We start from the raw sequence: 21,289 nt of genomic DNA on the forward strand, positions 1-21,289 counted from the left end.
GCAATACACATAGCTCATACATGCTGTACGTGTGAATTAAAATGTGCCCTGCAAATATTCAAATGCACATGATGGATGATTTATTGACGGGCAGAGGGTTGCAAAGTCACAGATGGGAAGAGGTCTCCTCTCTGCACCTGGTTTCAGGAGCATTCGAGCATCTGTCGTTTACGGTTGTCTTGGTGATGTCCCCGCTGTCGTCTAGGTGATCAAGCTGACATTTGAGGATTTTGACCTGGAGCGAGGCTATGACACGCTGACGGTGGGAGACGGCGAGGTGGTGGGAGACCAGAAGACCATATTCCACGTGTGAGTGACTCCGTTGACCTCCATGTTTTTTGGGGGGCTTTTTTTTGCCTTTAATCTCGCCTTTGTTCTGTAACTTCTTTTGGCTAGCAGTCATTTTCAGTTTTGCCAGTCGTGTCCCCTGTAATCATATTCTGTCTTTTTACTTTCTCTTTCCCCTTCACCTTTCTTCTTTGTGGGACATTTGCCTTTTCTCCGCCTCCACTTCCCTTCACCCGGCAGCACTCCTCTCTCTCTCTCTCTTCCCTTTCCCCCTCCAGCCTTTTTTTTTCCCCCTTCGTTATACAGTTTCTCTTTCATTTCATCACCACCTGATGCAGTAGTGCATGAAAAATAGATGTGGCACTACATTGTCAATCATCTTTCCTTTCACTGTTAAAAACAAGATCACAGCCATGTGGCGCAGCATTGCAAACTGCATATTGATGCCCCCTAATGGAGTTTGCACTAGCAGATGCTCCATAACAATTCACAGGATGTTGTTATTAATTGTGCTGAAATTTACCACCTTAATAAAGTTTTTATAGATCAATTTTTATGCGAAGCTGCCTTGCTGGGATGGGAGGCGGGAGGAGGAGGTTGGAGATAAATGGGAGATAGGTTCGCTGACGTGAGAAGATCTTCCTCGCTTTAATGTTTTGTTGTGTAGTCGCACATACACGCAAACATTTAACCAGAACACAAACACTGAAAATGGCTTAATCTGTCCAATTAAGAATTGCCTTTCCCCTTATGGACTTCTTTATGGTATGAAAGTAGAGTGAGTAATTTGGTCCTCCTGCACACAAAACAAACCAGAACAATTTAGGAGCAGAGAATATACTGCTGCTATCAGCACTGTTAAACTCAGGACTATATTTTTGTGAATCGGTAGTGCAGGCAGGCATGTGTGAGGTGCAGGGAATTATTTTTGTAACTTTAAGGTCAGGGGCGAGTAACCTCACTGCAGCACAGCCATAAATATGGTGGTTAATAGGCACTGAGTCACAACCAATCAAATCCCGTTTTTGTTCACTTGAAAGACATTGTCCTCAGTCGGGTAGTGTGTAAATACGCCACAACAGTTGCTGTTTTTCCTATAACGGTGGGAACAACATGAGTCTCATAAGCATTACTTAACTAGGCCATGTTTGGCTTCATGTTAGATGGCAGTTATTCAAACCACAGACCTGTCAGATATCGAAGTGATAAGCAAGACGGTTGACAGAAAAATACCTCCAAAACAGCAAAATGAGAACGTGAGGGTATCCTAAAACCCGCATGCTTCCTTGGTACTTCCTCGGATACAATACATTTGTTATTGTTCCTTCCTCATGTGCATAGAGGTTCACAGAGACTTACCTAAAGACTGCAAGAAAGGACGACAACATGAGCCCGACTCATCCAGACACCACTGCTACTCCCACTATTCTCCATGTTCCGTCACTAAAATTAGAACCCTTAATCACTTAGTCTGCAGCCATACACTTCCTAATTAGAGTTGGGTGGAATTACTATTCAAATAGGATTAAATTACTTCTGTGGCATTGACTGATCTCGCCTTCATTTTCCACTTTCGTGTCCCCAGCTGTTGAATTAAGGAGTTAGGATTTAAAAAAATAAGTTTCTCAGGCTGGAATCGCTCACAACAGTTTTAAAGTACTTTTTCTATGATGAGAATAATCAGATCGTTTAATATGCAACTTCAGGTATTGTTTTTGCTGCTTGCAGATGCATTTCATTTGTTTTGTGGTGCAGTAGAAACTGTGTTTTTTTGCAATTAAAGTGACGCCAGGTTCACTGCTCAGTATGTGCAGATGCTGAGTTTCACATTTGACATGCTCTGCTGCTGACACACTATATTTAGATCATACATACAGTGGAATTCAAAAGAAACTTTAAAGTTTGTTTTTTTTTCAAGAACTCTGACAACTTGTCTTGTTTCTGTAGCCTGTCTGGTACCACTACTCCAGACCTCGTGGTGAGCACCAGTCACCAGATGTGGCTCAACTTCAAAACAGATGACACCAGCGGCTCCTTGGGCTTCAAGGTTTCCTATGAAGGTAAAGATGCTCCTCACAGTTTGGTTTTCAGTCAGTAGGATGTTTTGGCTCTGAGCTGCATTCTAAAATGAGTTGTTGATTGAGTTACCCAGCTGACTTGACGCTCAAGTAGCATAAAAAAAAGAGATAATGTTATCTCTACCTTATGCATCATTCCATGTAAAGTTGCTTTTTGAGAGGTTTTTAATTTACATTACTGCTCAGTGCCTCATTGTTGTGCAGAGACACCAAAACAGCCAATTAGAAAATGCCAACATGGTCTAGATGCCTTAAAGTTAGAAGTCCAATTTAGCGTAACTCCTTTGACAACCTTAAATAGATATAAATGTGTTTGTGTTGTTGTTATTTATCCTTTTGCTTTGTGACTTACTGCTCACATCATGAGTTCTAACCAACCATGTAGCTCAAAAAATTGCATTTCTGTATAACTAAACTGCATCTGCAATTACTTTTTTTTTTCCTGCTGGATTACATGTGTGACGTATTCATTCAACCAATCATATTTTAGATAGGGCGGTACTCATCACTCTGGTAAAAGTGAGATATTCCTCTAAAGCTAACCGAACAGTGAGTGAAAACCGAAATGAAACTTAAGTCTAAGGGCTTACCTTTCACTGAGAAAATATGTTTCCTACAAAAATAAGAATAGTTTAAGCTGGTAGGAATGTTGGGACAAGGTTGTAGCAGAACACCCAGTTGACTGTAATGCTGGTGTAGTTCCCAACATGAATCTTTCAGAGTTAATTTTCAAAAAACACAGAGATTAGAGATACTGCGTCTGCCTCATTTAAGACTTCTGTGATGAATTTATTAGCATCATAACATAACAGGCACCGCGCTTAAGGCTGTGCGACCTCCATCTGCCACATGGCATGTTACAGCGACAACAACAGATTACAAAGACTTTAAATGCAAAACAGGCCTAAGTGATCTCTTTAAAAAAAAAAAAAGCCACACTGGATCACTTCGGGTGAGTAGTTTTGTACACTGTATGACACTGAGAATTGAAGAAGTACCAGTGAATGAAACCGCAGATTGCTGGTTCCATTACAGCTATGCACAAATTATGCTTTTGGGTTCATTATTTGTGTTATCTTTTTTGCATTTAACGCTAATGAGTCAGTACAATAAAAGCACTTATTTTGGTAAATAAACTGGTGAAACACAGCCAGCGAGCCATTCATTCACTGATAGTTGACGCATTTATCCTACTGGCAAATACTGATGCGACTCCGTGTTTGTAATTATACGTCTGCGTGTTTAAGTGCACAAGTGTGAGCGCTTTAACAAATGAAGAAATGTGCATGTGTGTGTGTGTGCGCGGAGATGAGATACGAGGAGTGGCAGTGTGAGTTTCCTGCGTGCGTTCTGCTTCCCAGTGTGTATGCATGTGAGTATGGGGTGTTTGCCAGGGTTCCTCTTCTAGTTAACTCTGCTGTTTGCCTCTCAGAAGCACAGCGAGTCTTCTCCCTAGCCCACAGATGCTTATTTTTCATCAGCAAAAATAACAGAGAAAGTGGAGCAGCAGGCTGAACCAAAGTGTAATTAAAACAATGAGTTCTACTTAATGAAGGGGAAGAAACGCTTTGAACCACTTCACCTCCCAGATTGGAGCACCCAAAATCTAATTTGCATTCTCAATTACTTGTATTTTAAGCCTGATCATCAAGTGTAATTGCAAAACACAGTCATACCAGTACACACACTCCCACCTTACCCATTTATTCGGCTGTGGGTTGCACACGCTCGTGCGGCGGCCCCCGGTCTTTCTGACGATGCAATACTTGCAAACTAAATCGGTATTAATGCAAATGAGCCGGTCTAGACTCTACCACTGCAGTGCTGTGTGCTGACACTGAGGGTGTTTGACTTGAAACATTTTGATTTGTTTATCCTGCAAAGCGATTCACCGAGACTGTAGCTCAAATCGAGGGCACGACGGTTTGTCTTTTTGTCTTGAGTGAAGGTTTCAGAACTGATGATTGAAAGCTGAATATTTGTGTCACATCTGTTAACTACCTATTGATAGGATGTGCTGATACTTTAGATTTTTGCTTTAGCGCACAGTGACTATAAGATCATCCACTTTTAAATCAAATCCACGTGGTGTATACACTTAAAATAGTTTTGATTTAGCAGTGCAACAGTGAGTTTGTAAAGCCCTTTGAAACATTGTATGCAATCCTGGGTTATACCAATAAACTTGACTAATAAAGCCCCTTTGTCATCCAGGGCCTTGGGAGATTGCAGTGCAGTTGTTGACAATAATTTGAGTCCATTACAGTGCTTGGATTATTTTGGAGTGTCAAACAGAGAAGGCCAATAAATATGCCCTGACATCTGTTCCCTTAATCATCAGGATCCACTGCCGTTTTATTCACTCCTGCCTCTGTGCACGTATTGTGTATAAGAAACCGCCTTATTCACAACATACACATAAATACACAAACGCATGTACAACAAGGGACTCAATCAATGAAACATGTGTACACAATCATGTACATGCACACTTCAAAGGGCTCTTATTTATTACCTTCATTTTCCCAGAAGTTCTTATCGTAGGGACCCATGAGGCAGCGTAGTCTTATCTCAGAAGCCTTTTAGCGCTTGATTGTGTGTGTGTGTGTGATTTTCATGCATTTGCATTAGTATGTGCGTATTCTTGTTTCTGTCTTATAGTCAGATTGTTCGCTCAGATCCGGTCTCTGCAGGATGTTACTCATTCTCTTGGTTCATTTTCCCCTTGATTCTCTCTCAGGCTCTCCTCAAAACTCGCTTTCAGCATTCCCTCCTTTTAAAGGTGACTTCCACGTAAGATCAATGAGTTGTCTTGTGAATGAGGCTGCCTCAGGACAGCCATACATCCAAACAGCAGTGAGCTCTAAATATGTGTTCTAAATGATGATCATCATTAGGGCTGAGTATGGATTTATACCCAGCATCACCCCTGGTGCGATTTAAAATCGTATTAGGCCCTGCCATCATTTCCTGGATGGATGAGCTTATTCGCTCTCTGTGTTCCCCCCCCTTCCAGATGCCTCAATAGGATGCCTCAGCATTCCCATCTGCAGTCTTCACCCTCCGAAAAGTAGAGAGAAGAATGAGTGAATGAAAGGGAGCTGCATAAATCTTGCGATAATGAAATTGGCATGTGTGGTTTTAAGGAAGAAGGGTGGTCATGGAGGTGTGTTTGCGCACGAGTCGGAAAGTGCTCGCGTCAGCTTCCAACACTAGTGAGGACATTAGTCAAACTGCGAGAGGAGGGGGGTGTATTTGCAGTAGGACGGAGGAGGAGAGGGAAACAAATGAGAGATTGGCAACTTTAGTGCGCAATGTTTTGGGAGGATAAAGAGTATAAAATATGTAGTGGCGAACGAAATTAAATGTGTGACAGTTGCGGAAAATGATGCTGATTATAATGTTATGACGTGTAAAAGATCACACTTTTTACTGAGTCATTCTTAGAATATTATTTCTTTTATATCCATTCCCTCTTCGCTAAAGGATTCAGAGACTTTGTTTGCTTCTAGGACTCCAGAACACTGTGGACTCCCACTGTTATTTATTTATTTATTTTGTATCTGTTTCTATCTTTTAATAAAGATGTTACAGATCAGTCCAGGTGCACATTAGTACCTGACTCACTCCTCACTAGGGTAGATGGTCAGATGGTATCTGTTGAAATAAACAAAGGTCAATAGCTTTCTATATTCTCTGCAACTGTGCGTCAAGGTTCAGGGAATCATTCCTCGTCGAGGCGGAGGTATGTTTTCACTGCCGTTTGTTTGTCTGTAAATGTGATTACACACAAAAAAAAACTATGAGAAGTGGATCCAGATTGCTTTCTTAAAAATTAAGTACTGGCCTTGATGGAGGGCTGTTGTCTCTAAGTGCTCTTCTAGTTATTTCATACAGTAACAGTGGCCGTAAAAGTGTATTTCTCACTATGATGATGAACACAATATGGTAAATATGAACGATGAAATAGCTTTGAGAAAAATAAAAAAGTGAAGAACCAAGCTGTGGGAACAAGTAGAAAAAAAAAATACAAGAGGAATTTTAAACAGGTACTGAATCTATTTCTTCAGTGATACTGATGCTCTCTTATCATTTTTAATGAGCTAACAAAATCCAGGAGGTAAATAACACAATGTTGTTATTGTGAAGCACTGTTTTCACTTTGATAGTGGCTTACCATGTCCATGTGGTCTGTTTTTTTTTTTTTGTCAAGCAAGGTCAAAAAAATTCTGGCCTGTACTGAAGAGATTAAGTCTGTATTGATCTACTTGGCAGTAAAAAAAAAAAAAAAAAGAGAAAGTATGCTTCCCGTAATAACACTTTTACATTAAGTGTAGATGCAGATATAATGTGGAGTTCTCCTCACAATGTGCCCTTCAGTGTTTCCCGCAGGTTCAGAATTTATCTTTCTAGGGACCGAGGCTGGGATTCAGCTCGTTCTGTGGTTCTGTTGAGAGTTGGCTTCAGAACTGTGTTGGTTTGAATGATTAGGGAGTTATTTTTTGCTGTCTATACTAATGCACAAGAATGCGCCATCCTCGCAGGCTTCTCAGTCAGCAAAAATGAAAGCACACACACACACACACACACACACACACACACACAGAAATAAAGAATGCAAATTTGAAAATCAGCAGGGTTTAAGGGGAGCTTTTCTGTTCTGTTCAGTAACTTTATGTTAACCAGCTATGCTCACTTTGGTCGGAAACAAATGACTTGTTTGGTTTAACATTTAATATGAGATTTGTCATCTTCATATCACTTATTCATATGTAGCTGTAGAGTGTACAACCCAAATTCATGTTTCGCTGCTTGACATAATAATTTGTTATCATAAATCTTTTGCATGCTGAGCATTCTGCCAAATGTGTTTACTTGTGCCCGCGCAGAAATTGACCAAGGCAGCTGTGGAGATCCTGGAATCCCAGCTTATGGCAAACGCGAGGGGACAGGCTTTCGTCACGGAGACAGACTCTACTTTGAGTGTCTGCCTGCCTTTGAGCTGGTGGGGAAGAAGAACATCACCTGTCAGAAGAACAACCAGTGGTCGGCGAAGAAACCCAGCTGTGTTTGTAAGCTCTCAGAAGGCTAATGCCGTTTGATTCGACACACTCGGTGTGCACACGTGCATGAGTGTAACATGGGCGTATAAATATGTATGCTGGTTCTGATGAGTGCGGGGGGAGGGTGGTGCATAATAAATGGCCAGATTATCCTTACAGTTTGCCTTGCAAAGGCTGTGGATTTTGAAACAATAGGAGGGATTATTAGCTAATTAACGCCATGAAAGACAAATGCAGAAAGCGAGAGAGTTGGAGGGTGAGGGGGGGGAAAGGGAAAGAGAGCTGACCATGCAGATAATGCCCGCTGTTCTATTATTGATAAGACAATAGGGTGGACAAAAAGCTGCAGTATCTAGATAAACATCACTGAGCTGAATAACAGAGCGCTTGCTGGCACAAAAGTCATTTTGGCTACATAATACAGGGAAACAATGTTTATTTGGTTACCATTTAACAAACTGTTTTAGTCATGTGGAGATAATGCAGCATGCTTGTCTCTGTCACTGTAGCCAACAATGTAAATAAGATGACATACTTTCCTAAATGTACAGTTTTCCAATGCCCAGTTCTCTGTTAGCAGGTCCCATAGTTAATGCATCTATTTATATCTCTTCTGTATCCAAGTAAATACAGCTTATCTTCCTTTTTTTTCCCCAAAATTAGGCATCTCCAGAACCACTGATGCTTTCGGAATTGGGAGAAAATAACCCTTGATAGCCCAGGAGTGGTCACATTGTCCCATCAGATGTAGATGTCTCTTGAAGGAAATGTGTCATTTTCAAAGGGCTTGTTTTCCTCGCATATGCCTACTTAGCGTTCCCACACCACAATAAAAAAAAAAAAAAAGTATAACCTGTGGAATACATCTGCCCCAAAACAAGGACCAGTGCTGTTGTCCTATAATGACATTTACTGGGGCAATAGGGGCCACATGAGACTCTTCATAGTAGTTAATGATGGGCTGAGTAATGATTTCTCTTGTTTAGATTTTTATTCTGTTTTATACTTATTTTATTCATTCTTTATGGCTTACTTAATGTTGTTTTTATTTTGATCCTCCTGCCACTTAAGGTGACACGTGTAGCCAGTGTCTCTCTCGGTAAATCACCCCTATCTTGTTCAAAATAATCTAGAATGCCTCGACTGGCAAGTTGAGAAATTGATGGATCTCTTTTTTTTTTCCCCCTTTCCATTTCCTTTGAGCCCCTTGTGTGCCTAAGGTTGCTGTCATTGTTTATGTGCTTATGCTACAAGACAACAAATTGATGGTTATAGCGGTGTCTTTTGAAATACGATTTCCTCTCTGATCTCATGGATGTCTACCGTTCGTGGTTCTTGAGGTGGATTTCTACAGATTCAATAAAATGAATCAAATCGTATTGTCTCGTAGTCAGCAAAAGTAAATGGAATTTGCCCCGTGTTTTCAGGCTCCTAAACAAGTCTCATTTTTATGTTACCTTCTTGTGCTTCTTCCTCTCTCTCACTCCCTTTGTCTGTTTCTCTTTATCGCCCCTATAGTTTCCTGCTTCTTCAACTTTACCACTCCATCCGGGGTGCTGCTGTCTCCAAACTACCCTCAGGAGTACGGAAACAACATGCACTGTGTGTGGCTCATCATCACCAATCCTGAGAGCAGAATCAACCTGGCCTTCAACGACCTCAGCATGGAGAAACAGTTTGACTTCCTTTCCATCAAGGACGGGGGAAAGGTTGTGTATAATTATAACATGCTGCCCTCAGTTATAACCTGTCGATCAGTCGTTTTTTTTTTTTTCCCCGTCGGTAGGAAAATCAGCCTGTATAATTAAGTGTACAAGCTAAACAACCTTTCTGCCACCATCGTTGGACTTGCTAGTCATTGTGTTTCTATACTTCTCTGTGGGAGCTTTTTCTCCTTTTTTTTTTTTAGCTCCTACCTTTGGTCTCATAAGAACATCTCTATCTGTCTTTGTCAGGCTGAATCTCCCATCCTGGGTACCTTCTCTGGTGACGCCCTGCCTCCTCCCATAACAACAAGTGCCCACGTGGCCCGATTGGAGTTCCTGACCGACCACACCTACACCGACAGAGGCTTTAACATCACATTTACAAGTACGTGTGATTGTTGCTTCAAAGGAGATAAAGAGAAGTCTTTACGGCGTATCACAGCAGCCCGTGCATGTGTACAGAAAGTGTGTGTGTGTGTGTGTTTGTGCCCGTGCATACGATTGGCCTCATGAATCATCTGCCATATCTTTGTGCCTGTCTCCCACAGACTGCATAAATTGTTCCACACATCAGCAACACATTGCTTATACACTCACACGGAAGAGAGGGGGGAAAAAAAATGACAAAACCCCCTGTCTTTATTGTCTAAATAGAGACTTGACATCTAAATAAAACCCAAACAGAGATGTAGCATCCTTACCTGACAGATACATTGCGGCAGTGCTCATTATATTCTATTCTGGGTAGCTGCTGACTTCTAAGGAAATTCCACATGGGTTTTATACTCTGATGCGGTACACATTGGCTGCATACTGGTAAACCCATTTCATAGATATACAGTACCGTGAGGGTTTGGTAGCAGGATTATTGCATTCATTGCACATGCTCTATTGTGTAATGAGCCTGTTTTTTTTTTTTTTATTCTTTTGCATTCTTCCACATCCCAAAATAAACATCCCTTCACTGAGCGTCTAACCCTTAGGTGCTGTTGGGAGACTCGCTTTAATGCAGACAATAAAATGTTATTTTTTGCAATTCATATTATTATATAGGAATATTTAATAGGGAGACTTGCATTAATTCGCTTGAGAGCATTCCAGAAGTATTTGTTGAAGAAGTTAGCACAGCTACCAATTGTTACGGCAAGAGTTCTGTAACAACGGTGAAACACTTGTCAGATAAGAGGATAACTTCTTACAAATAACAATTATATTGCAAACAAATACATTTATTTCTGTCCAGAATTCGATGAATGCAATCTGCCACAACAAGGTTACCGTCTCCTGAAGCCAGCTGAGGCTGAACTAACTAATCCTGGGATGCAGATGCAGATTGTTGGAGTTGCAGATTTTTCCATGACATGTTCACAAGTCTGTTCCACAGGAGGATTATTTTACATTTACTGATGTTCAAAGATGCCCATCCCATAGTCACAGGGATAATAATGGTAGTCATGTTAGTATTATTGTTATTGCAATTGTAGTGGTTGTTCCTAATTCTACACTACATGATTTAGGAAAGTAAAATCTCTAACACAGTGATAATCTTTTACTATTTTTTTGTTTGTATGCTCATTAAATCCAGCATGCTACGCTAGCTGCTCACAGTATACTGCTGCTCCAAATGCTTCAACTTCCCCTGTAGCTGCAAAAATCAAACTACCCACAATGCTTTCGGGGCCCTGGCTCGAGCTCATTTGCAGACATGCCATCAACCAAGCCCAGGTGCCTTTGTTAAGCCACAATGTGGACAACACATGGCGGCTAATGCATTCATTAGCAAGTTGGATGAATAAATAAATAACCAATGCAAGCGTGGTGAATGAATGTCAGGAGCGGTTAATTGAAGATGACGGTTAGTTCCTGAGAACAGTGTCATCTAACTGCAGGACAGTTTTTAGGAGGTTGTAGGGCTGAACGCACAACTTCCATCATTCATGTTAATTAAGGACATGCCAAACTGTATTGAAGCGATTTCTGGCACGCTAATAAATAAGATATTTGTGATGGATGATGTGTAGCTGGCACCCTGTTTGGGTCCAATGGATACAGGAGAGGGATTCATCAACACCTACATGTGTCACCTACCTGCTTGTGTGTACAAGAGTGAGCGCCAGAGAGTAAGTGAGAGAGATAGTGGCGCAGGTGATGTATTTGTTTACATGACTCGTTCCAGGGTTATGACTCTTCTTGCGCGGCTGCGTTTCTTCGCGCTCTTCCTAACCGGTTCCCGCTTGAAATTTTCATCGAGAGGGCCTGATTGATAAAGTTCCGAGGAAGTATGGAAACAATTTTCCACGTTTGTTTACTCCACGAATCATTTCGGCAATGTCATCTGGCACTGATGATCTGCATACGCTGGTGGCTGCCCACCCTCTAGAATTACTGCAGCAAGAGTGAATCAATGTGACTAAGTGAAACAAATTTCTTCTCGTTACATGCTGGCTTCGCTAAATGCTGACAGTAGAGAGAAAAAAGAAAAGTTTTGTTTTTGAAACTTGGGTACTTATTTTAGAATCTCAATGGAAATTAGCATCCTTGAAAAAAAAAGTGTGACTACAATTAATCGTAAAAGAATTACAGGTTTTTGTTCTTATTGTGATGTTGCCTAATTTCTTTTTTTTTTTTTTTTTAATCATAAAAAGAATGTGTGTGTGTTTTTTTTTTTTAAGGAATTATAAAAGAAACGCTTGCAATGTTACATTATGTGAAAGACAGTAGAAAGCAGTTTTGTGTTGTTTTGTTTTTGTTTTAAACTGGCTACTGAGTTGAATCCAGCTTTGATTTCACTTTTAATTCAACCACCTCACACCTTTATCTCGTCCTCCACACTTACCTCGTTTCCTCTCTGCATTTTCCAAAAGCTTTTCGCCACAATGAGTGCCCAGACCCTGGTGTGCCGGTTAATGGGAAGCGCTTCGGTGAGAGCCTTCAACTCGGCAGTTCCATCTCATTCCTGTGCGAGGAGGGCTTTGTCAAGACCCACGGCTCCCAGACCATCTCCTGCATCCTCAAGGATGGCAACGTGGTGTGGGACAACGCTGTGCCTCGCTGTGAAGGTGGGTGAGGGAGCGGTTGTGACAGAAGTCTGATGATAATAGCAGAACATGGAAGAAAATTAATGTTGTAACTAAAAAAAGAGAAACAATAACATTGGCCTGTGGTGACTAATTGTGGGGGAAATGACAAAAAAAAAACCCTTACAGACAACAACATACAGCTCCAGGGACAGCATGAGGGGTTAGATTATGAGCTCTTTTCTGCTCTTTTCTTTAATAACCTGGTAACCATATCGGAGAATGAGCTCGTACATGAAATGTGATTGATAAGGGAAATGTGAGCCTCGGGGCACAGACCCCCCCAACCCCCTATATATATATTGTACCTGTGTGAGATCAGATAAATCCGTGATCTATCTTTTGATACTGAAACAAATTGCTTCCCTGCCTCGGATTCTTGCATGTTTCACAAGGATAGAACCTAAAAGTCAGTTTTTATCAATCAGATAATCAGAATGACACAGCATTTTTTGCTTCGGGTGGCATGAGGCAGGGCTATAGTGCTGGTCACGCCATGGGTGCTGAAAAAAGTGAGGAAAAAAGCAGCATCCTCACAGTCAGTGACTGTTTTTAGTAATAATCATAAACAAGAAGAAGTTGGGTTAAATTTATTCATTTCTTCTCTCTCTCTTACTCAGCAGTTATGTTTATGTTGAAATCAACATATACTTCGTAGCTCAGAAAAATTCAGACCCTACCGCATTGAATGCAGAGAATTTAAGCACAGATTTTTTTTGGAACTTTAGAACTAAAAACATATATCCTATCCCAGCTGACTCAGGGTGAATGCAGGGAACACCCTGGACCAGTCTATCACAGGGCTACACTTAGAGATAGACAACCAAGCACTCTCACATTCACACTTATGGACAATTTAGAATCACCAATTAACGTATTTTTGGACGGTGGGAGGAGAACCTGGAGAGAACATGCAAACTCCATGGACGCGAACCAGAGATCTTCTAGCTGCGAGGTGACGGTGCTAACCACCAAGTCACCTTGCAGACCTAGAAGAATGGGGAGAGACCTGCAGCAAAGGGCCAGACTCGAACTCATGACCGCTGCATCGGGGACTAGAGTCCTTGTTCACGGGACGCCGTCTTATCTGGTTGAGCTACTGGAGGCCCGTACATAGAAGTATATAAAGATAATACATAGAATAATATAATATAGAATAATACATAAAAGATAATACAAAATTGGAATATATCATCTTTGATTGGAAAGTTGCTCCAGAAATTAATCTGAAAATTGATTTGTAATTTGCAATTGATGCAAATTTAATTAATTTTGTGTCAAGGGCAACTGAGATCTGAGTTTAGGTGGGATGATGATCCAGAGGCTGTGTTTTTTGAAGTATTTGATGCAACAGAAATACTGTACTTAAGTAAAGATTGCTGAACAGTCAGTTTACCCCTTCATGACTCAATATTCTACAAACTATTTCCAGCAAACCAAAAAAAGTCCAGTATAGCTTACAGTGCTTTGATAAAGGCTGCCATTTAGCAGCTTAGGTTTTTAGACACCAGCAGCAGAGCACTTTAAGTGCAGACATGGCTCGAGCTCTATGGGGCCTAATCAGGTTCTCTATCCATGATACACAAGGGGGAAGCCATTATTAAAACATGTCACTTCCCCCTGTGTGCCACCGCAGCTTTGTATTCCTCTGGGACCATCTATCATACCCCTGCGTTTGTAGTGTAATGCGTTTTATAGATGTCCTTCAGTATGCTGAGTTGGCTGATTAAATCATTCCACTTCAAAGGGAGCGAGGAGCTGGCACTGTAACGAAGCCCTCCACTGTGCCTGTGTGTTCTGGTTAAGGATAGGCAGTTAAAGAGATGCACGGCAAAGTGATCTGTAACAGAGATGAGGGTACAGGAGAGAGGTCGATGTGCTCGAGTGTCTTTTGTGCTATCGATCAAACATGTTCGGTTTTCTCTTTTTGATACGGGTTTGACAGCAGCATCTTTGTACGGGGGGGTTTGATGATACATTTAAAACAACGACACAGAACACAGGAAGAATAATATGCACACACGTGGATACATAATGTATGGTCTCGTGCACACAGACAACGAGCAAAGTGACAAGCATGTTCCTAGGAGGAATGGTTAACCTTGAAGTGAGCTGTCACCAGTTTACATTAGATAGACTCTGGCAGTAAAAGAAATGGGATGAGCCCCAGCTGATGCATGGGATCATCTATGAGCATTGTCATACATCTTCTCGGAAAGACATGCATAATTCAATCTCTATCTGCTCCCTTTTCCTTCCGTTTCTTCTCTCTCTCTCTCTCTCTGGTAGCCCCATGTGGAGGGGATCTGAAGGCTCCCAGTGGGATCATCCTCTCCCCTGGCTGGCCAGAACTATATAAGGAGGCCCTTAACTGTGAGTGGATCATTGAGGCTCCTCCAGGCTACCCCATCAAGATTATCTTCGACAAGTGAGTAAGGCGGATCGCAACGGCTGTCGTGCCAACCTTTTTGGATTTGTTTCATTTTCTCAGAACAAGTTTGGATTTGTCTTCTCGCAATTTCAACATATTGTCATAACTCCACGTCTATTCTAAACTCTTCTTTAATCTCCTCCACTGAGTTTCTTTGCTGAAGGTAATGCAGTAGATCTAATGCACATTAGCATGTACCCCAACTAGGATAACACAATGTTTTATTTATTAGCTTCTTTAGGAAGTGCTTGATCCATTCATTCGATACCCACCTCCTTAATTATCCACAGATATCCTTACAATTTACACGCGCACACAAAGAAACCGCAGCAGATCCGCGAGTGTGTAAACACACGTCCGTACGTAAGTGGAGATGGTCTGTCAAGTGGGACCGTAGAGATGGGGAAGGAGGTAATTTGTCTTGATGTTTGAGAGAGAGAGAGAGAGAGACGGATGGTTGTTGGATCAAACGCTACATTAGTGTTTCACTAAGGCTCATCCCTTGCAAAGCCGTCTCATCCGCGTCCCCGCCACCATGGCACGCCATGCAAAATGAATACAGCATAAATGTTTGTTGCTCTTTAATTTTTATGTAACATCAATAAAATATCACAAACCGCTTCATTTAGATGACATGGTTCTGAAACTAAGCAATTTATTCATGGCTTTGAAGATGAAATGGCTCTGGCAACAAAGACAGAAGCACGCGCGCACACACACACACACACACACACACACACGTATACATGCTACACATATATGCACTCACCAAAGTCAACTGTCTCGGGATTGCGCAAATCTCAAGCATCAATCACTTTTCTTTAATTTGCATAAAGTGCAGCTGTCATGTCTCTAATGGCTGCCAAACACCAACAACATATTAATATATGTTTGGGGGATCTTTATATTGGCAGATTGTTGGTTGTCTACGTGCTTAAGGAGTTGATTTTTTAATTTTCTTTTTCTTTTCCTTGAAGTAATTTTGAATTATGCTGATCTACCCAAAAGCTGATTAACCTCCAGCACAAAAATGAGCTGTTGACCACTATTGACCCCTTTTTTTTAAAAAAAATAATAATTTCATTGAGCACAAATGTATTTTTGGAACACGGAAGGTGTTTTGATTTTCCATTTAATAACACAGGCCGCTCTGTACAACAGGCAATAATCCCAAACTTGCCTTAAGACCCTCATCATTTCATTTAACATTCTGCTTTCGTGCTGCTTAATTTCTAGCAAATGAGCAGAACACACAGTGAATATGAAGCTATTAATTGACGGTCTGGAGCCCCAAGGCAGTTGCCTGCTGTCTGGTTTGTGGTCCAGCTTTGCATCTGCCATGTTGTAAACCTAACTCACAATTGAATATGTTGAATATTTCCTTTGAAATTGAACAGTCAGGGGCGCCGCGGTAGCTCACTTGGCTGAGCTGGCGTCCCAGGTACATGGGCTGAAGTCCCCGACGGAGTGGTAGTGAGTTCGAATCCGGCTCATGACACTTTGCTGCAGGTCCTTCCCCCATTCTTCTCCCCTACTTTCCTGCCCCCCTCTTCATTACACTTTCAAATAAAGGCATGGAAGACCAAAAAAATACAGCGACAAGTCAGACAAGCTAACTCACGTTTATTTAAAGCATATTTATTCAGTCATTTAGTTATGTAGGCCCGCGAGCTTATTTAACATAATAATCATCATATCTTGTTTTCAGGTTTCGCACTGAGGTCAACTACGACGTCCTCGAGGTGCGCGATGGCCGTTTTCCTTCTTCACCTCTCATTGGTAGCTACCAGGGCACCCAGGTTCCCCAGTTCCTCATCAGCACCTCCAACTTCCTGTACCTCCTCTTCTCCACTGACAAGAGCCACTCGGACATCGGCTTCCGCATACGCTACGAAAGTAAGGGCTCGGAGCTTGTCAACTCGACGACTGGAAGTGAAAACGTACATCCTAAGAAACATGATTCATTCAGCCGTTCTTCACAGACTCTAATAGAAATTAATCTATTACATGCAGGCAGGCAAAAATCCGAGACAGCCAAAACCGTTGCTCACTGCGCAGTGTGTTTGTGAAAGCTATTCAGACTTGGCTGTAAATAAGATCACAGCGGGCTGTCAATTTCACAATGAAGCTGTACTTATTAGATCACCTATAATTAGGAAGTAAATGGGTCAAGATTATTCTGTCAGATATTCCTGCCTTGACACATATTGCACAGCTCAAAGTTATATTATTATTTACCCCGTCACATTCACGTGCCCGCACACTGTTTTCCCACAAACCAGTCTTCACACGTGCAATTCAGCGCACAGTCATTTCTACCTGTGTGGTACACGCTGGTAACCTTTTGTATCTTCTCCGTTGGTAAATCTCTGCAAGGCTTAAATAATTCACCACGAGTACTACTTCACCAGAAACTATACAAGGTAGAGTGGAAAAGAGCTCTGAAACTTCTTGTTTGTTCATTCCTGTTGAAAAAGGTGAATTATTTATCAGGATTGCGTTATGAAAGAAAGCCGCCTTTTACATTTCCTGACCTCCGCTTCACCTGTTCATAACGGCGTGATGTAAACCTAATTACACTGCAAGCAGGTGGATTTTGAGGTTTGATCACACGCCGTTGACGCTTTATTTCTCTCTCCGCTGTCCCCCCTCTCTGCAGCCCTGCAGCTGCAATCAGATCACTGCGTGGATCCCGGTATACCCGTCAATGGGCAGCGACACGGCAACGACTTCTACGTGGGCGCTTTGGTGACATTTAGCTGTGAAGCAGGGTACACACTTAGCGACACAGAGCCTTTAGAATGTGAACCCAATTTCCAGTGGAGTCGCCCCCTGCCTAGCTGCGATGGTACGTTCCGTAATATTGACCTAGAAATGAATAGTCGCCTGCCAGATTTCTCCTACTCGTAAATGGGATTAAAGCTAAATTCATTGTTATGTGTTGTTACAGATGAAACATGAGAAATCGTTTTGAGCACTTTGCTTCATATTGCATCACATTTAAATTGCTATATATTTCTGAGTTATCATAAAATCCATAGAAGATGATTCTCTCAGTGACTCTTGTTTTAGACTTTAAAAGTTTCTGCTTCGTTTCATCAGAAAATTTTATATGTATGGCAATAAGCTTACCCTTTGATGTTTCCCTTATTCCTCATCTGTAAATGCTTTTATATTTAAGGACTGTATCGATTTCTGCCCACTCTGTAATGGTATTGATAATACCGCTCTCTCCTTTTTATGCCATCTTGAAGGGCACCTCCTGTAAAATGCATTTCACCGCATTGTAAATGCACAGACAAGTTTTTGCAGTTTTTGCAGGAAATTTTTATTTCTGTCTTCATGTGCTCTCTGATTTTTTTACCTCTCTGCTCTCCTCTCATTTCTCTCTCTTTTCATCCGTCTTCCACTGTTTCCATTCGCCCCGTCTCGCCAGCATTGTGCGGAGGTTACATCCAGGGCAACGTCGGCACCATTTTGTCTCCCGGCTTCCCAGACTTTTATCCGCATAACCTGAATTGTACATGGATAATCGAGACCTCCCATGGCAAAGGTTAGCAGAAAAATTCCGTGTCAACACATGCAGCAGTCAAATTCAATTTCCCTTGCAATGTCATTTCCCCCTACTGAGTGGCCTTTTTTATTTTGCCGAACAAGCTGTCTTTGTAAGACTGGACTGCTGAGAGGCTGGCCTAGGGCTACGGTGCCATGGGATGACTCTCCAGTCATGTCACCTTTGGTCGATGGCTCACATCAAATTGACACAGCCTGATTTGAAAATGCGAACTCAGTGTGGATGTTTGATAAGTAGTCGGACAGGAAGAGAGGGGATTGATGTGTCATGCATCATGAACCTGTGTGAACATTGTGTTTTACATGAATCCAAAGACTTCAGTGAATATAAAATGCTTAATTACAAATTCTAACTTGCAAACATATTTTATTTGAAGATACGCTTCGTATTACTGGCCTGAGACTTTCAGTTAACTAATGCAAAGTTGATTTTTTAAAATTTAAATAAGTGCAAACAAGTGAATTCAGGACTGCATGTTTGTTTCTCTCTCTTGCAGGTGTCCAGTTCACCTTCCACACTTTCCATCTCGAGAGCCCGCACGACCATTTACTGGTGACAGAGAACGGCAGCTTCTCTCAGCCGCTGTGGAGGCTGACAGGCTCCACGTTGCCTCCGCCTCTCAGCGCGGGCCTGTTCGGAAACTACACGGCGCAGATCCGTTTTCTGTCTGACTTCTCCGTTTCGTACGAGGGATTCAACATCACTTTCTCTGGTGAGAATAAAATTAAGCATTCGCAACACTGAGGGAGAAAAACAGAGACAGAGAGAGTTGGTCTCAGTGCTGAGCCATGTCGATCATTTAGAAGAAACGGAGAGAAAGTTTAGAACATGAAGTAGTTGAGAGTGAAGAATTATGGATGCTTTAATAACCTGGGTCTGTATCAAAAAGTTATTGACCCAAACAGCGGTGCACATTGAAGTAGTAGAGGAGGATACCGTGGATAAGGACTATGTCTCATGGAATAATGTGATTATTTGCACTTAAGACTAAATAATATGATGAACAGCATCAAGAGAACTAATTTGTTTTAAATCAATAAAGACCAACGACACTAAAGAAACCGCTAAGAACACAAAGACTAAGAAAAACAAACATCAACAGAATCTAATGAACTGTTATTGGCTGTTTAAAATACAAAATATCACCTATCTCAGCAGTGACTGAATGGATGCAAGATTGAATCTTTGAAATGGTTTCATACCTTGCAGAGTCCCCTTGAAGGCTCTGCTTTTATAGTTTTAATCAACAACATTTGGTCCTTTGATGCTTTGATGTGAACTTGGATTTAAAAGCGATTTGTCATATTTAGGAAGGTTTACTCTCCTTTTTTTTATCTCCTGAGGCATTTCTTTACCTTTCAAAGCATGAATGAAGTCCTATTTTGTTCAATTTACACTTTTACACGTCTGCTCATCACAGACAGTTTAACAACAACAGCGTGACATCTTACGTGTAATAAAATGCTAATGCCGTGCAGTCACACCTTTTCTCTCTATTTTTTTCAGAGTATGATCTGGAGCCGTGCGAGGATCCAGGAATCCCACCCTACAGCACCAGAAAGGGTCTGCAGTACGGAGTGGGCGATGCCCTCATCTTTTCCTGTTTCCCAGGTTACCGACTGGAGGGTCCAGCGAGGGTTGTGTGTTTAGGGGGCAGGAGGCGGGTGTGGAGCTCCCCTCTGCCAAGGTGTGTTGGTAGGTGGTCACATGCTTTATTTTGGCTTTTGTCACCTCCCCTCTAATCCCCTTCCAACTCCATGCCAGCACACTAGCCCCTTCACATAAATCCACAAATTAGGAAATGTACAAAACTGTCAGTCATGTTGGAAGACGAGGCTTTTCCCTTTCAATTCTCCTCATTATCATCCACCATCCGCACACCCACATTTTGTCTGTTTATTGGAAGGCTTCCCAGAAACAGCCGTTTTTTGGACTTTGTCTAAATTATATAGTGCAGCAGTTCTAATGAGGATGACATTATAAAGCTGAAATATGTTAATCACTGATGTTGCTTGTTAATGCATGGCGAACATGACGGGTCAAATATTTGGCTCGGCATGTTGGTTCGATGGTGCAACAAACCTTAAGAGCTATATTTATGTGTTGATATGAAAATAAATTGTGTCCTAATGATAGGCAAATCACAGACCGTGGCAATCATTGACCTAGTTGTGTTTGTCCTTTTTAATGAACTAAAAACACCAATAAAATGTAACTGCATGTGGAATATGGACCTATCACAGGACACCTTTATCACTTGTGCATTTAGTTTTGTTTTGAAACTCAGAAAGTAATTTCTAGATCGTTATGATTTTCCGCTCGATTGGAAACAAGTAATTACACTTTAATAAATGCAATTTTGGTTGAGCCACATTTATTTTCTTTATCCTCGCAGATAGTATCTGATTCGTTTTCAAATGTTTGTTTTGAGTGTTTAGGTATGTGTAAAGTAGGTCAATCAATTTCCTGACAAAAAACTTATTACTTTTTGCTCATGTTTAGTTGTCTGTAGCTCTAAGCTGCTTGGTCCTTTTTTTTTTTTTGCCTCTAGATAAATCCCGCTTTTTGAAGCATGACAGCGAAGACACAGTTTGATATTTTCATACTTCTATCATATTCTGCCGCATTTCAGAAACTTGATACTTCTCCGTATGCCTCCAAGACAGCCCTATCTCCTTACCTTATCTTACCTCGCCGCATTCACAAATTTAAAAGTCGGGGTACGTTTGTGGCCATTTAAATTCTGCCAGCTATTTCTCTACAGAAAACTTTGTGTCCCCCTCCCTTTTTTTTTTTCTTCTTTTTTTTTTTCACTTTTTCCCTGATGTGACTCAGAAAAGGCAATTTTCAAATAGAGCTGAAATTACTGTTAATCATATTCAGATTGCAGTGTGATTATGGTGATGTGCCACTCAACATTCAGGTATAGTCAGTGACCATATTCCTCTCCCCATCACCTCTCCCATCTTCCTTTGCATGACGGCATGAATAAATACACTCTGAGTTTCAAGCATATAGCGATTGACATGTCCTCTGCTCTCTCCAACACCACCACCTTCTCCCTCTCTCCCC

General features: G+C 41.4%; 1 protein-coding gene across 1 annotated transcript in view; it reads left to right on the plus strand.

The window, feature by feature from the left end:
* Window positions 1-205: 205 nt before the first annotated feature.
* csmd2 (CUB and Sushi multiple domains 2) overlaps window positions 206-21,289 on the plus strand; it is a gene marked incomplete at its 5' end in the record, with an annotated part of 113,610 nt that continues 92,526 nt past the window's right edge. The window contains 12 exons of the mRNA XM_008291065.1: window positions 206-309; window positions 2,236-2,348; window positions 7,256-7,438; window positions 8,948-9,138; window positions 9,385-9,520; window positions 12,000-12,194; window positions 14,502-14,640; window positions 16,352-16,539; window positions 17,303-17,491; window positions 18,080-18,196; window positions 18,714-18,929; window positions 19,724-19,912. Coding sequence (XP_008289287.1) covers window positions 206-309; window positions 2,236-2,348; window positions 7,256-7,438; window positions 8,948-9,138; window positions 9,385-9,520; window positions 12,000-12,194; window positions 14,502-14,640; window positions 16,352-16,539; window positions 17,303-17,491; window positions 18,080-18,196; window positions 18,714-18,929; window positions 19,724-19,912 — 1,960 coding nt within the window. The remainder of the gene's footprint in view (window positions 310-2,235; window positions 2,349-7,255; window positions 7,439-8,947; window positions 9,139-9,384; window positions 9,521-11,999; window positions 12,195-14,501; window positions 14,641-16,351; window positions 16,540-17,302; window positions 17,492-18,079; window positions 18,197-18,713; window positions 18,930-19,723; window positions 19,913-21,289) is intronic.

Source organism: Stegastes partitus, unplaced genomic scaffold (genome assembly GCF_000690725.1).
Source record: "Stegastes partitus isolate 25-593 unplaced genomic scaffold, Stegastes_partitus-1.0.2 Scaffold712, whole genome shotgun sequence".
In the NCBI taxonomy this organism is placed as follows: domain Eukaryota; kingdom Metazoa; phylum Chordata; class Actinopteri; family Pomacentridae; genus Stegastes; species Stegastes partitus.